General features: G+C 36.2%; 1 protein-coding gene across 3 annotated transcripts in view; it reads right to left on the bottom strand.

Moving 5' to 3' along the window:
• Positions 1-18,131, bottom strand: part of ADK (adenosine kinase) — a 536,863-nt gene that overhangs the window by 345,519 nt on the left and 173,213 nt on the right. For all 3 annotated transcript variants that reach the window (XM_046652329.1, XM_046652331.1, XM_046652330.1), the window contains one exon: positions 3,386-3,464. In XM_046652329.1, the coding sequence (XP_046508285.1) occupies positions 3,386-3,464 (79 nt within the window). The remainder of the gene's footprint in view (positions 1-3,385; positions 3,465-18,131) is intronic.

Consider the following 18,131-nt stretch of genomic DNA (forward strand, 5'->3'; position numbering starts at 1 on the left):
AAACATTCAGTCTGTAGCATTCTCAGAACTGGAATTGCTGGGTCAGATGGTAATTCTATTTATAACTTCTTGAGGAACTACCATACTGTAAACTATCCAGTGTACAGGGTTCCAATTTCTCTATATCCTTAATAACACTTGTTATTTTATGTTTATGTGGTAACAGCCATCCCAATGAATGTGAGGTAGGCAGCATAAATTTTTAAAAAGTTAAATTTTACATTAAAGCTAATATACAAAATAGAAAGCAAAATTGTTCTTCTTTTAAATACAACAAATTTAAAACAAATCTAGAATTACCCTTGCCTCCTTGTGACAACTTCTGAGAGCCCTGACCAACAGTTTGAGAAAAATCTTAGAAAACAGACTGATAAACCAATCTGATGTTGGGAAAAGGGGGTTCAAGTTGGATAAAGAAAAACTGCTATTCGTGAGTGTCTCTTTCAGTTTTCCTAGCTCAAATTTAAAATCTAGGACATGAGATAAAAATCCTACTGAGAAAATGAGAACAGTCGTGATTCAACCAGAAATTGAACATAACACTGGAGGTGTATTTGGGCAGATATATAGAGTTTTGGATTCAAGTTTCCAAAAACTGGAGAAATCATATACATGAGTACTGACATATTTTTATTCTGGTTCTTCTAAATTTGTTTGTCTGTCTTTTCGGGGTGGAGAGGATTGTTCCTATAACATCATATTATACTTAATAGTTTATTCTTCTATTGCTCCACGCCACCACCCTGATGCCCAAATATATTTTCATTATAATGAAAGCTTCAAGAGTAGGATCAAGTCCATTATTAACTGTTGCATCAACACCATCTAACAGACTACCTGGCACATGGTAGGAATTTAATAAATGATGATGAAGAAAGGGAGGAAGAACAGAAGAAGAAAAGTTAGGATACTTAATGGTTGAAAAGGAAAAAAAATGGTAAGTTTTGCAATGTAAGCTAGAATTTTATAAACAAGGGAAATTTCCTGTTTATTGATGTTATCTATCATATATAGCACAGAGATTTCTCTAATATCAATACATGTTGGCTGAACTAAACTGAATTGCTTTGCATATGGTCTAAAAGAAGGATTGTAGGGGGCTGGCCCCGTGGCCGAGTGGTTAAGTTTGCGTGCTCTGCCGCAGGCGGCTCAGGGTTTCGTTGGTTCGAATCCTGGGCGTGGACATGACACCGCTCATCAAACCACGTTGGGGCAGCGTCCCACATGCCACAACTAGAAGGACCCATAGCGAAGAATATGCAACTATGTACTGGGGGGCTTTGGGGAGAAAAAAGGAAAAAAATAAAATCTTTTTAAAAAATAAATAAATAAATAAAAGAAGGATTGCTAGTCTTACTATCAGGATAGGATTTCAACCCCAAATATACCATTAATAAGAAAGCAAAAATAACGGATGAGCCACCCAAAACTTTAAATTCCATTTACCTCCTCAGTAAAGATAGGAACAAATACACCATTACTAGAATACATTGTTACAATGAACATGAAATATTGTCAAAACTGAAAATAATAACAGGCAATGATGGTTTTATTAGTGAGACCAACATCAGGTAGAAATCCAATCAAGAGCTTGATATTCATTATATAAGTAATAAATCTTGGGAAAGTAGGAATTGAAAAAGATCCTCAAGAAAGAAGAAATTTGTTAAGTGGACAGCTAATGGCTTCCTGGCTCTAGAGGGAGAGAAGAGTGAAGGGGGAGTACAATGTGCTTTGACAGACTGAGGCTTTAAAAAAGAGATCTGTCATGGACAGAATTGTTCCCACCTGAAAATGCATATATTGAAGACCCAAACCACAACGTTAACTGGAGATAAAGCCTTTAAGGAGACAATTAAAGTTAAATGAGGTCCTAAGGGTGGAACTCTCAACTGATAGGACTGGTGTCCTTATAAGAAGACGGAAGAAACACCAGAGATCTCTATCTTTGCGGGCACAGAAGAAAGGCCATGTGAAGACAGTGAGAAGGCAGCGATCTACAAGCCAGGAAAGAGCCCTCACTAGAAGCTAGTCCTGATGGCACCTTGATCTTGGACTTCTGCCCTCCAGAACTGTGACAAAATAAATTTCTCTTGTTTAAGCCAAGCAGTCTGTAATATTTTGTTGTAGCAGCCCAAGGAGACTAATACAATATTCTAAGGACAAAAGTAAACTGTAACTTTTTCTAATAACTTGAGCTTACAAAGTGACCAGCAGGATGTTTTAACAAGAACAATACAAATTCAATTGACAAATACAAAGATCTTCTCATTAGGCCACTCCACACAAATGATCACTTTCAAGATTAATTTTTACAACTTAAAGTATTTTAATACTATGATTAAATTTGAGCTTTGGAAGTAGGTAAGATAATTACACTGCACACTAAATCAAATAAGTGTTAGTCCAAAAAACCAGAAATTGTTCAACCTTTCTCAATATTCTACTTCTCCAGTCCTTGAGATAATTAAAATTCAAAGGAAAAGCAAATCCATGAAAAATCAAAATGACCAGAGTCCATCAGAGTTGACCAATGATTGCAGTACGTGAGATTTTCAGCTACTTTTCAAATCACAAAGGGTAAGAACCTGTGGCAGGTAAAGCTTTTTCATCTCCTTCATAATTGAAAGTTTAAAAAGAATACTAACCAGTCTCACTCAAGATTAGGTTAGGCTGGTGACTTTGAGAGAATATGTCAAAATGAGATTATCCAATTACCCATTGGAAGATAAAGATATGAGTATAGATACAGATATATAAATTTGTACTTTTATATATATATATATATATATATACGTATGTATAAGTATCTATAAAAGATATGCACAGATATAGATATATAAGTATCTATACATAACACATGAACACTTACAGTATCTTGTTCTAAGAATGTCCTTTCGAAGCACCATATGAAATGCAGAAGCCATAAAGTCTAATTACATTAAAAAAACTGAGAACTTTGGCAAAGTAAAAGACACTATAAGCAGAGTTAAAGTATAAATAACAAATAAACAATAAATTACTTTCAATTTATAGAATAAAAAGGAATACTAACCATAAAAATATCAGGAATTTCCACAAACCACTAACACAAAAATTCTGAAATAATAAAAAAGGATTCACCAACTAATTAAGAAAGAAAAAGTGAAAATGAACAATAAACATTAAAAGATATTCAAGCTTACTAACAAGCAAAGGAATACCAATTAAAATAAAATAATTTTTGTGGATTAGATGGGCAATAACTGCTAAAATCCCAATTCAAAACCAACAAAACTATTCTATAGCAACAAAATACACCCTGGAAAATTTATGAACAATGATCAAAAGGCCTAGAATCATTTTATAATCCATTTCTTTGTAACTTTTAAAATAATTAACCAACCTGGGCCACTTTAATTGAATTCTGGGTAGAGCCACCAGCATGATATTCAACTTTGAATTTTTTCACAAGTTCATCAAACCTATAAGGAAATCACAGTAGAAAAAAGTAAGTTAGTATCTGTCACTTGTCACAATGTTATATTTTCTGATTAGAAATGCATTAAATCGCAATTAGTGGGATTTTTTTTGAATTATACAATTATGTTGAATAAATGACTTAAAATACTGTACGAAAAACAACTTTGCTACATTTCCATACTGAAGAAATTTCTTCCACAATTGTACAACTACAAGAGTTTAAAATACATAGGCTGTCCATACTTAAACATTAAACTAAACACGAGTAAAAATAAAAATACATAAATTATTGTTTATAAAAGCAACACATATTTCCTATATTAAGTGTTGATCTCTAGAAACCATACAAATGTATACTCAAATAAATTTTTAAAGCTTTTGATATCATAAAGACTATTAGCTTATAATTTAAAGAATCAGGAAACTATGTTGGGTTGTAGGAATGATTCTAGGCAAGTTGCTTGGTGATAGTTTCTGTATCTGCCAAATAAAGGCACAGAGAGAGATGACCTAAAGCTTTGATATTTCATTATTCTGGTACATGATAAAAGCTATTTTCTCTCCAGGAAAATATATATACTCACTTTATGTGAAGCTTCTCATATACATGAAACATGATCCAGGTACACCTCTCCTACTACACATACCCAGTCAAAAGACTATGGACAACAATTCCAATAAGTCTCACATTAGATGGCATTAATCTGGATCACAAATCAATATTCCCTACTACATGGCTCTAACATGTTAGGAACTATGGGAGATATCCAAGGGGCATAAGTATGTACCTTAATGCCAAAGGATTTACAAGCTGTGGAGAGACAAAAAGATGAATAAACATGAAAAAATTGAGAAAATTAGAAAATACTGAGTTACAGAATAACAAAACATATGCAATGTAGAGCCAGCCCTGATGGCCTAGTGGTTAAAGTTCGGCACGCTGTGCTTTGGTGGTCTGGGTTCAGTTCCAGGGCACAGAACCACACTACTCAACTGTCAGTAGCCATGCTGTGGTGGCAGCTCACATAGAAGAACTAGAAGGACTTACAACTAGAATATACCACTACGTACTGGGGCTGTGGGGAGGGGGAAAAAAAGGAAGATTGGCAACAGATGTTCACTCAGGGTGAATCTTTATTAGAAAAAAAAAATGTATGCAATGTAGACAGCAAGTGCTACAGAAGGTTAGTCAAAGGAAAAGAGAGATTGGGACGTGAGTAGAGTATTCAAGGAAGATTCCAATCATGGAAAGTATTGTCAAAACTTTAAGTATAGAAGCAGATCCTTTTATTCAAATGAAACATTTAACAGAACATCAAAATATAAAAAAGAGATAAATGTAGAGATGATCAGATTAGGAGTAGGGAAAACGTAGCTATATCCACTCCCATTTCTGTAACTGTCTTGGGATTCCATCTATAAAACCCTGAGATGCCACTAAAACAATCAGCAAACCAGCCAAGAACTTTAAGAGCAATATTTGTATACCACTAATAATACAAATGTAATAATAACAGTAGAGAAGGGAAAGTACATAGGCACAGAGGTAGTTAGGTGAGTAGCTGTGGTAGTTACGGGAAGTGCCTTTCTAACTACTTTCTGAACTAGGTATCAGCTAACTGTGATGTTAGAGATTGGAGAAGAAAGGGAGAGTGAGGGCCAGCCCTGGTGCCGAGAGGTTAAGTTCAGCATGCTCTACTTTGGCGGCCCAGGTTGAGTTCCCAGGCACGGACCTACACCACTCACCAGTGGCCCTGCTGTGGTGGCAGTTCACTTACAAAAAGAGGAGGGTTGGCAACGGATGTTGGAACAGGGTGAATCTTCCTCAGGAAAATAATAATAATAAAATAAAATAAAAATTTTTAAAAAGGGAGACAATGGCAAAGTAAACGCAGAGTCATCAATTGCTAAGCTCCTCTGAGGTCACTCCCTTTTCAATCTATTTAAATTTATAGTGATTACTGATATATGAGGGCTTAATGCTGCCATTTTATGACTCGTTTTCCAGTTCTTCTGCCCTTTTCCCTTCTTTGCTGTCCAGTGTATTTCTAACTACCAATTCAGCTTGGTACTTCTCTCTGAAAGTTTTCTTATTTTTCTCTTTATCATTTGTGTCTCTGTTCTCATTATTTGTCTAGTGGTTACACGAGGTTTGTATAAAAAAAATCTCATAGGACCAGTGACGTAACCATGATGGCGGGGTGAGCTTGCCCAAGACTCTCTCCCCTCCAACATACAACAAAAAGGAGCAACCGTATTCCAATAGAAAATATTGTAATAGCACGTGAATCCTCAGAGAGTCATGGAAACCAAACAACGGAGGGCAGAAAGCCTGGAGCCCCCATGGAGGAGCTGGTAGGGGTAAGAGAGAACTTGACTCCCTCCCCTAAAGGCTGGGATCACTGGCGTGGGAGGCTCTGTCAAGGAAGGAGTGGGGAAGAGGTCACATGTCCGTGGGATCAGCAAAGACTTCCTAGTGTCCTTGCAGCCTAGAGGGAAGCCCTCAAATGGGGCGAAAGCTTTCCCATGGGGTGACTTCAACAAGCCAAGACCCCAGGAAACCAGACAGCAAGAGCTAATCGGGAAACCAGGGACTGTAAGCAGGAGAAAGCATCCCCCAACACATCCGAGCCACACTGCACCATCTTGGCTGAACGTGCAGGGCTCAGAATATGTGGCTCTTGACTTTTATCCCGTGGCAATAGGCTGTAACTGCAACCTAATACTATCACAATGGGAAAACCTCGTTCTTCCAGATCAGACAGTTCCTCAAATCTCCAAAACAGAGAGCCAATAAATACCCAAAATTCAGTCCTGAGGACTCAGAAATAAGTAAATTAAATGACAATGAATTCAAAATAGCCATTGGCAAAAAACTCAATGAGGTAAAAGAGAATATAGAGAAACAATTCAATAAGTTCAAGATCTACTTCACAAAAGAGACTGGAACTATAAAGAAGAGTCAATCAGAAATACTAGAGATGAAAGACACAATGGAAGAGACAAAATAAAATATGGATACCCTGAATTCTCATGTGGACACTCTAGAGGAGCGAATCAGCATAATCAAAGATATACATGTTGAATTGCTCCAGACAGAGGAGCAGAGAGAACTGCGACTAAAAAGAAATGAAGAAAGTCTACGAGAAATATCATGACTCAATTAGGAAATGGAACACAAGAATCATAGGTATTCAGGAAGGTGAACAGAAGAAGAATGGAGCAGAAAGTGTGCTCCAAGAACTAATAGAAGAGAATTTCCCAAATCAAGGGAATGAGAGCGAAATGTGTGTGGAGGAAGCTATCACATCACCTAGATTTGTCAATGTAAGAAGATCTACTGCAAGGCATATAGTAGTAAAATTGGCAAAAATGAATGACAAAGAAAGAATACCAGGACAGTAAGACAGAAGAAAATAACCTACAAAAGAAGCCCTATCAAACTTTCAAGAGATTTCTCTGCAGAAATCTTACAAGCTAGGAGAGAATAGAATGACATATTCAAAACTTTAAAAGATAAAACTCTTCAGCCAAGAATATCTTCAGCCAAGAATACTCTATCTAGCAAAAATATTCTTAACATATGAGGGAGAAATTAAATCTTTCCCAAATAAAACCTAATGGACTTCATAGACACGAGATGCCCCCTACAAGAAATCCTCAAGAAGGCCCTCATATCTGAAACAAGAAAGAAGGGGAGAAAGGGGTCACAAAACACAGTCTAAGGAGACAAAAACATAGAAGCAGAATAGGATAGCAAATATTCAACTATAGCATTAGGATAAAGGGAAAGAAAACATCAAAAACAGAGACAATCTTGTCACTTTAACCACAAACTCACAACACAAGTTGGAATGAGGTATGAGAATAATAATTGAGGAGGGGAAGAGGAAAGGGACTGAGTCAGTTCAGACTAAGGAAATAAGAGGCCATCAGAAAATGGACTATGTTATGCACGAGATCCTGAATAGAAACTTCAGGGTAGCCACTAAACAAAAAAGCACAACAGAGACACAAAAGATAAATAAGGAAAACACCAAGAAACAAAGAAAGAAAACTCCATAATTCAATGGGTACACCAAAACACATAGGACGAGAAACAAAGGAAATGCAGGAAAACCGGAAAATGAGTGATATAATGACAGCATTAAACCCCCATACATCAATAATCACCCTGAATGTAAACAAAGTGAACTCGCCAATAAAAAGACACAGAGTGGCAAGATGAATTAAAGAACAAGATCCAACAATATGTTGCCTCCAGGAAACACATCTCAATCCCAAGGACAAACACAGGCTCAGAGTGAAGGAGTAGAAGACAATACTCCAAGTTAATGGCAAACAAAAGAAAGCAGGTGTCGCAAAACTTATATCAGACAGAGTAGACTTCAAGATAAGGCAGGTAAAGAGAGGCAAAGAGGATCAATATGTAATGATCAAAGGGAAACTCCATCAGAAAGAAATAATGCTTATGAATATCTATGCACCAAACATAGGAGCAACTATTAATAAACCTAAATGAAGATATTAAAAATAACACAAAACACCCCACTCATATCATTGGACAGATCATCCAGACAGAAAATCAACAAGGAAACAGTGGAATTAAATGAAAAGCTAAAACAGTTGGACCTAACAGACATAATTAGAACACTCCATCCAAAAACAGCAGAATACACATTCTTCTCAAGTGTGCAAGGAACAATCTCAAGGATGGACCATGTGTTGGGAAACAAGACAAGCCTCTATAAATATTAAAAAGTTGAAATAATAAGAAGCACCTCTCCGTTCATAATGTTATAAGCCTAGAAATTAATTACAAGAAAAAAGCTGAGAAAGGGACAAAGATGTGAAAACTAAACAGTATGCTATTGAACAAGCAATGGATCATTGAAGAAATTAAAGAAAAAATGAAAAAATATCTGGAGACAAATGAAAAAGATAACATGACATACCAACTCATATGGGATGCAGCAAAAGTTGTATTAAGTGGGAAATTCATCGCAATACAGGCACACCTTAACAAACAAGAAAAATGTGAACTAAGCAATCTCAAATTACACCTAAGTGAATTAGAAAAAGAAGAACAAACAAAGCCCAAAGTCAGCAAGAGACAAATAATAAAAATGAGAGCAGAAATAAATGCTACTTAAACAAAAAAGACAGTCGAAAGGATCAATGAAACAAAGAGCTGTTTCTTTGAGAAGATAAATAAAAGTGACAAACCCCTAAGCAGACTTGCAAAGAAAAAAAAAGAGAAAGCTCAAATAAACAAAATCATAAATGAAAGAGGAGAAATAACAGACTCCACAGAAATACAACAGATTATAAGAGAATACTACAAAAAACTATATACCAACAAAATGGATAACCTAGAGGAAATGGATAAATTCTTAAACTATTACCCCTCCCAACGCTGAGTCAAGAAGAAACAGACAATCTGAACAGACCATCACAAGGAACGAGATTGAAATGGCAATCAAAAGCATCCCAAAGAATAAAACTCCAGGACCAGATGGCTTTCCTGAGGAATTGCACCAAACTTTCAGAGAGGATTTAACACCCATACTTTTCAAGCTATTCCAAAATTTAAGGAGGATGGAACACTTCCTAACACATTCTAAAAGGCCAACATCACACTGATACCAAAGCCTGACAAGGACAGCGCAAAAAAAGGAGAACTACAGGCCAATATCGTTGATGAACATAGATGCAAAAATTCCTAACAAAAGTTTGGCAACCTGACATCAGCAATACATCAAAAGGATCATACATCACGATCAAGTGGGATTCATAGCAGGGACACAGGGGTGGTTCAACATCCGCAAATCAATCAACGTGATACTCCATAACAACAAACCGAGGAAAAAAAACCACATGATCATCTCAATAGATGCAGAGAAAGCCTTTGACAAGATCCAACGGCCATTTGTGAAAAAAACTCTTAACAAAACGTGGATAGAAGAAAATTACCTCAACATAATAATGGCCATATATGACAAATGCACAGCCAACATCATACTCAGTGGGCAAAAACTGAGCGCCATCCCCCTGAGAACAGGAATGAGACAAGGATGCCCAGTATCAACACTCTTATTCAACATAGTACTGGAGGTTTTGGCCAGAGCAAGTAGGCAAGAAAAAGGAGTAAAACGAATCCAAATAGGGAAGGAAGACGTGAAACTCTCGATGTTCACAGACGACATGATCTTATATATAAAAAACCCCAAAGAATCCATTGGAAAATTATTAGAAATAATCAACCACCTGCAGCAAAGTTGCAGGGTATAAAATCCAATTACATAAATCAGTAGCATTTCTATACTCTAATAACGAACTAACAGAAAAAGAACTCAAGAACACAATACCATTCACAATCACAACAAAAAGAATAAGATACCTTGGGGTAAATTTAACCAAACTGAAAGACCTATACAATGAAAACTACAAGACTTTCCTGAAAGAAACTGATGACGACATAAAGAGATGGAAAGACATTCCATGCACATGGATTGTGAAGAATAAACATACTTAAAATGACCATACTACCTAAAGCAATCTACCGATTCAATGCAACCCCAATCAGAATCCCAATGCCATTCTTTACAGAAATAGAACAAAGAATCCTAAAATTCATATGGGGCAACAAAAGACCCGGAATAGCTGAAGCAATCCTGAGAAAAAGAACAAAGCTGGAGGCATCACAATCCCTGACTTCAAAACATACTACAAAGAAACTACAGTAATCAAAACAGCATGATACTGGTACAAAAACAGGTGCACAGATCAATGGAACAGAATCGAAAGCCCAGAAATAAAACCACACGTCTAGGGACAGGTAATCTTCAACAAAGGTGCTGAGGGCATATAATGGAGAAAAGAAACTCTCCTCAATAAATGTTGCTGGGAAAACTGGACAGCCACATGTAAAAGAATGAAAATTGACCATTCTTTTTCACCATTCACAAAAATAAACTTTAAATTGATCAAAGACCTAAAGGTAAGACCTGAAACCATAAGGCTTCTAGAAGAAAATATAAGCAGTACACTCTGACATCAGTATTAAAAGGAGCTTTTCAGACACCTTATTTTCTCAGACAAGGGAAACAACAGAAAGAATAAACAAATGGGATTTCATCAGACTAACGAGCTTCTTCAAGGCAAGGGAAAACAGGACTGAAACAAAAAAACAACCCACTAATTGGGAAAAACTATTTGCAAATCACATATCCGACAAAGGGTTAATCTCCATAATATATAAAGAACTCACACAACTCAACAACAAAAAATCAAACCACCCGATCAAAAAATGGACAGGGCACACGAACAGACATTTCTCCAAAGAAGATATACAGACGGCCAATAGGCACATGAAAAGATGCTCATCATCGCTGATCATCAGGGAAATGTAAATCAAAACTACACTAAGATATCACCTTACACCCATTAGAATGGCAAAAATAACCAAAACAAAAAGTAACAAAGGTTGGAGAGGTTGTGGAGAAAAAGGACCCCTCACACACTGCTGGTGGGAATGCAAACTGGTGAAGCCACTATGGAAAAGAGTATGGAGATTTCTCAAAAAACTAAAAATAGAAATAACATATGACCTGGCCATCCTACTATTGGGTATCTATGCAAAGAACTTGAAATCAGCAATTTCAAAAGTCCGATGCACCCTTATGTTTGCTGCAGTATTATTTACAATAGCCAACATGTGGAAGCATCCTAAGTGCCCATCAACTGACAACTGGATAAAGAAGATACAGAATATATACCCACACAATGGAATACTACTCAGCCATAAAAAAGAATAAAATCGTCCCATTCGCAACAACATGGATGGACCTTGAGGTAATTAGGTTAAGTGAAATAAGCCAGCTGGAGAAGAACAATCTCTGTATGACTCCACTCATATGAGGAATTTAAACATATGGACAAAGAGAACAGATTAGTAATTACCAGGGGAAAGGGGGAGTGTGGGGTGGGCACAAAGGGTGAAGTTGTGCACATATGACACGACTGACAAACAATAATGTACAACTGACATTTCACAAGGTTGTAAACTATCATCATCTGAAGAAAAAGTTCAAAAAAAATCTCATAGATGCGATAGTCCATTTTCTGATAGCTTCTTATTTTCTTAGACTAAGTCAATTTCATCTCTTTTCTCTTTCCCTTCTAACTTATTATTGTCACAACTTAATCCACTTTGTGTTGTGAGTTGGTGGTTAAAATGATGAGATTTTATTTATTTTTGATGTTTTCCTTTCCCTTCTCTTTAATGTTATAATTGTTTGCTAATCTGTTCTGGTAGAGAGCTGCAATTTTCTGATTTTGTCTATTTATCTCCTTGATCAAGGTTTTGTAATCCCTTTCTCTTCTTTTTTCAGGTATGAGGGCCTTCCTGAGCATTTCTTGTGGGGGGGGGTGTCTTATCGCGATGAACTCCCTTAGCTTTTGTTTATTGGGGTAAGTTTTTACTTCTCCATCATATCTGAACGATATTTTCATTGGATATAGAGAGTTTTCTTGGCTGAAAGTTTCCATCTTTCAGCATTTTGAATATATCATTCCATTCTCTCCTAGCCTGTAAGGTTTCTGCTGAGAAATCCACTGAACGCCTGATAGGCATTCTTTTGTAAGTTATATTCTTCTGCCTTGCTGCCCTTAATATGTTTTATTGCTCATTTACTTTTTGCCAGCTTTACTACTATATGCCTTGGAGAAAGCCTTTTTTCTTTTCTTTTTTTTTCCTGAGTAAGATTAGCCCTGAGCTAACTACTGTCAATCCTCCTCTGTTTGCTGAGCAAGACTGGCCCTGAGCTAACACCCATGCCCATCTTCCTCTACTTTATACATGGGATGCCTACCACAGCATGGCTTTTGCCAAGCGGTGCCATGTCTGCACCCGGGATCCAAAGTGGCAAACATTGGGCCGCCGAAGCAGAACGAGCACACTTAACCACTGCACCACCAGGCTGGCCCCATGGAGAAGGATTTTTTACATTGATAGAGTTTGGAGATCTGTTAGCTTCTTTCACTCGTATTTCCAGCGCCTTCCCCAGGTTTAGGAAGTTCTCAGCTATTACTTCTTTGAACAAGCTTTCTGCTCCATTCTCCTTCTCTTCTCCGTCTTGAATACCTATAATCCTTATGTTGCATTTCCTATTTGAGTTAGATATTTCTTAGAGAATTTCTTGATTTCTTTTTAGTTGTAGTTTTCTCTCCTATTCCACCTGAAGCATTTCTATATTTCTATCCTCTAGACTGCTTATTCTCTCCTCCATAATATCAGTTCTGTTGTCCAGGGAGTCCAGAATTTATCTCACCCATAGTGTTTTTCATCTCCAACATTCCTAATTGGTTTTTCTTTATAGTTTCAATCCCTTTTATGAAGAAGTTCCTGATTTCATTAACCAAGTGTATTTTCTTGTAACTCGTTGATTTTTTTTATAATAGCTATTTTGAATTCTCTGTCATTTAGATTATAAATTTCTGTGCCTTCAGCATTGATTTCTGGGTGCCTACCATTTTCCTTCTGATCTGGAGTATTAACATATTTTTTCATATTGTTTGAAGTGTTGATTTGTGTGTCTGCATAGTGATAGTATTTAGTCATGGCTTCCACCTGCTGCCACTGAGTGGCAGTCAATACCTGTGTATTCTGAGCTCGCTGTGATCCATGGCTTACTCACTCAGTCACAGCTGCTGGTTTTCTATTGTATGCATGGATGGCTGACCAGCTGAGATGGAACACCAGGCAAAAGGGAGGGGCTTTCTTCCACCTGCCTGATCCTGGGGTGTTCTCGTTCTGCCCTCACTATCTGCTCTCCTAGGGTGCTGGCTTGATGAAGACACTCCCACAATAGCTTAGCCTCCTCTGTGTGGGGCTTTCCCTCCGGCTGTGAGGGAACTTGGATAACGAACATATTCCTGCAGAGGGCCTCCCCTCCCTCTCTCCTCTGAGAGCTGTGCACAGTCCCAGGGTCACTGTTGTTCTGGAGGGAGAGGAGATCCCCTTACCTCCTTCTAGTTCCCCTGGGGGTCTAACACGTCTGCCTTCAGACCTATGGCTGTGTGGGTGTCTCAGATGTCTTTCATGTGTGAATGCCTTCTGTTGGTATATGAATGTCCTTTTTATTGAATCTTACAGGGGAGACTCTAAAGGAAGCACTCACTCTGCCATGATGCTGATGTCACTCCAGGATCTCTCTCCTTTCAAAAGCCAATTCCTCCAAAGGTTTTAGTATTATTTGTAGTATTTTCAAATGGTCACCTCCATAAAGATATGTTCCCCCAGAATCTGTGAGTATAACCCTACTTGGAAAAAGGGTCTTTGCAGATATAATTAAGGATCTTGAGGTAAGATCCTCCCTCCTGCATTACCCAGGTGGGCCCTAAATCCAATAAGAAGTCTTCTTATATCAGACAGAAGAAAACACACAGAGAAGACTATATGAAGATGGAGGCAGAGATTGGAGCAACATGGCCAGAAGCCAAGGAATGCCAACATCCACCAAGAGCTGGAAGAGGCAAGGAAGGATTCTCCTCTAGGCTCTTCAAAAGGAGCACAGCCATATCAACACCTTGATTTCAGACTTCTGCCCTCCAAACTGTCAGAATAAATTTCTGTTGTTGTAAGCCACCCCAATCTGTGGTAGTTAGATTAATACCATCCTTTCTCACACTCTTAAGAATTTCTCTCCTTCAGTTATAGTCTCCTCTATTCCACCATTTTTCTCCTTCAAATGACTAAGAATCAAGTAGCTATAATATTTTGGGAAGAAATAGATGGGCCTAAATTTGTTATAAATAACTAAAATCACAGTAAACAAACTACAATGTTTTTCTAAGAACTTGGGAAAGTGTAAAGCAAGATATAAAATGAAATCTCTATTTTGGAAGGCACAGTGTACTGCTTAACAGCAATCTGACTACAGACTGGAACACTTATTGCATCACATCTCGTGTGACCATGGTGACATGAACAAATCCTTCTCTGTTTCACTTTCCCGATGGTAAGTAGGGGCTAACAGTACCCACCTCATAAACTTCTAGCGAGCACTAAAAAAAAATGATGATTTGGATAGACTGTTTAAAAGAGTTACTTTAGGCGTATAGTAAATACCATATAAATATTAGCTATGGAACTTAACCCTAACATCTCAGAGGCTTCTGAGATCCTAAGTTTTGGAAAAACTGAGTAATAGCTTAAAAAGTTTCTTTGCTTCAGAATATCTCAAGGCCTTTAATATACTGATGCACACTGTGAAAATTCAAGATGGAGAGAGAGTACACACATTTCCTAAGTTTATTTGGTCATGTAATTCTTTTTCTCTAAGGCATCTAGCAAAGCTCATGGTCTCTTTAAACCTTAATAGTCTAGAAGCATATTGGTCCAAAAAGGTAGCTACTAGCTTTATATGGCTATAGATATGCAAATTTAAGCTAATTAAAGTTAAATGAAATTTAAAATTCAGCTCATAAGTCACACTAGCAACATTTCAAGTGTTCAATAGCCACGTGTGGCTTGTGGCTATCATACTGGATTCACAAATACAGCACATTCCCACTATTACTAAAACCTTCTATTGTATGGTGCTGGGAAAGTTCAGTAACAAAAACGAAGTAAACAACAGAGGAAACATGATCAATTTTAGACCTGAAAGGGACCTAAGAGAATGCCTTCATTTAACAAATGGGGAAAGTAAGACATAAAGTATTTGAGTAAATTGCCAAACAAAATCACATACGGCAAACTGGTGAGTCAAAATCAGAACTGCAAACTCAGAATTACCTGTTAATTACAGACCCAGAGAAATCAGTGTATATGCCTCCTCATTCCAGTCAACTAAGAGTTTTCTATAGAAACCAACATTTTGTTTATTAATGTTATCTTTGGAATCAGTTCAAGAGGTATAAAATTATACAACCTCACATTTCAAGATGGATGACGAAGCATATGTTTGATTCCTCTTCCAAGTCAAAAAACATGTTTCATATATACATAAATAAGCAAAAACTTGAAAGCACCACAAAGCAAGGAAAGACGCCACATGCAGACCAAATTTGAGAAATAAAATTCTAGTTTAACAGAAAGCAAATGCAATAAAGTAACAAAGCAGTGATAGGAGACATAATAGTAAGAGTAATTTCTTTAAACACTGTTATTTGGAACATCAGGGTAGCTGCCCGACCATTCCTACCTTCTCTACAAAAGTAAAATTTATTTAAATGCTCCAATTTGTCATACTAAAGTCCTCCTTTTCTGACCATTGTGTAGAGTCATAGTCTACCTGCCAATTTTTTTTTCCTTTTTCTTTCTATTTTTTTGGTAACAACTTTTTTTTAGATATAATTCATATACCATACAATTCACCCATTTAAAATCTACAGTACAATTATTTTAAGTATGTGCATATTTGTGTAACCATGACCACAATCAATTTTGGAATATTTTCATTAACTAAAAATAAAACCCCATACGCTTTAGCTATCAAACCAAATATCCTTATTATTGTCCCTTACTCTAAGCAATCTACTTTCTATCTCTGCAGTTTTGCCTATTCTGGACATTTCACATAAATGGAATCTTTCAGCATGTGTATGGTTTTGCTGACTGGATTCTTTCAGTTAGCATACTGTTATCAAGGATTATATACGCTGTAGCATATTATCAGTACTTTATTCCTTCTTGTGGCTAATAACATTTCATTATATGGATACACTACATTTTGTTTATGCAGTCATCAACAGATGGATACTTGTGCTTTCATCTTTTGGCTATTGTGAATAAGGCTGCTATGAACAATCATGTACAAGATTTTGTGTGGACATAATATTTTCATTTCTCGTGGCTATATATTGAGATGTAGACCTGTTGGATTAAATGGTAACTCTACATTTAACTTTCTGAGGAACTGCCAAACTATTTTCCACTACGTAACTAGTTTTTGCTGAGGCAATAGATGGAAACCTGCCTGTCTAACTACATGAAAAAGGAGAAACTAGAGAATAATAGAGTTTCTATAAATTAACTTTCTACCACTGTTGAAATTTTTTTAAAAATCAGTAGTTGAATGGATGACCTGAGCAATAAAAATGGACATTAATATCAAACGAGATGAAGACACAAGCTGAAGTTAAGGAAAATATTCAGAAATTGGATAGAAAACATGAAAAATGAAAAGTATGAAAGAAAAATTAAACAACACAGAAAATGGATCCAGTGACCCAAGATCCATTTCACAAGAATGACAGAAAGGGAGACAGAGATAATGAAGAGTAAGAAGGAAATACTAGGAAAAAATAATCTTCAAAACAGGAAAAAAATACATAATATTCAGATTTGTCCAAATACCAAGCAATTTTACTAAGGGGGGGGGACTAGGATCCATACTTGGACAAATCTTGTTAAATTTTAAAACTCTCATATTAAGGGAAAACTTTAAAAGCTTCTAGAGTAAAAAATAACAGCTTTTACCATATAGCTTTTTATATAAAGTATATAGCTTTTAGGATGTTTAAAAATTCCAGAAGGAATATTACTTAAATAAAATGCTAGAGAAAAACTGGATTCAGTGCTTAGCAAACTTCTGGACGAGAGTTTCCAGTTGACAGAAGCCAATAAAGAATAGGAACAAATTTGATAATATAAAAATATTTAAAACTTTTTTATGTAAAAGCAAACTCAAACAAGAAATTTTAACTATAAAGGAGAGGAGATGTTTAATAAATACGAAAAATAGTTACCTTTCATTAAAATCTATTTTTTAAAAATATTTCAAAAATGTTTCTTAATTTAATTTTTAATGAATTTATTAACTCAGCACAATCACATGCCACTTAACAACAAGGATATGTTCTGAGAAATGCATTGTTAGTCGATTTCGTCATGGTGTGAACATCATAGAGTATACTTACACAAACCTAAATGGTATAGCCTACTATACACCTAGGCTATATGGTACTAATCTTATGGGACCATTGTCATACACACGGTCCACTGTTGACTGAAACGTCATCATGCGATGCAGGACTGTATTTTAAAAAATATAATTTTAATATTCTCATACAAAAGAGAAATAAAAATATTAAGGCTCAGATAAACTGACAAATGAACAGTGAACAAAAAAAAATGACTAATGTTGGAAAACAACTAGCCTCAATCACTAGTAATCAACTATATACGAACAGAGATTTCTGCACATTAGCCAAGAGTATGTTATAATACTCAGCATTAATAGTGATATGAAAAAGCTGACATAACCATACAGTATGACAGAACTCTTTTGTAAAGTAATTTAGCAACACATATCAAGAATCATAAAAATGTTTATACCCTATTATCTCAAAATTCCATTTCTAAGACTACTCTAAGGAAGCAACCCAAATCATAAATAATGCTATATGCAAGAGCTGCTCATCCTACCATAATATACAATAAAGTAAAACTAAAAGCAACATAAACATCCAAAAAATTTGACAATTTCTGAAAAAATTAAACATATACTTTACTAGACAACTCAGGTACATGACTGTTTATAACAATCTTATTTATTTATAATCACCAAACACTTGAAACAACCTAAATGACCATCAGTGAATGGATAGACAAACTGTGGTACATCCATACAAGGAACACTGTTAAGCAATAAAAAGAAGCA

Source organism: Equus quagga, chromosome 2, assembly GCF_021613505.1.
Source record: "Equus quagga isolate Etosha38 chromosome 2, UCLA_HA_Equagga_1.0, whole genome shotgun sequence".
Classification (NCBI taxonomy): domain Eukaryota; kingdom Metazoa; phylum Chordata; class Mammalia; order Perissodactyla; family Equidae; genus Equus; species Equus quagga.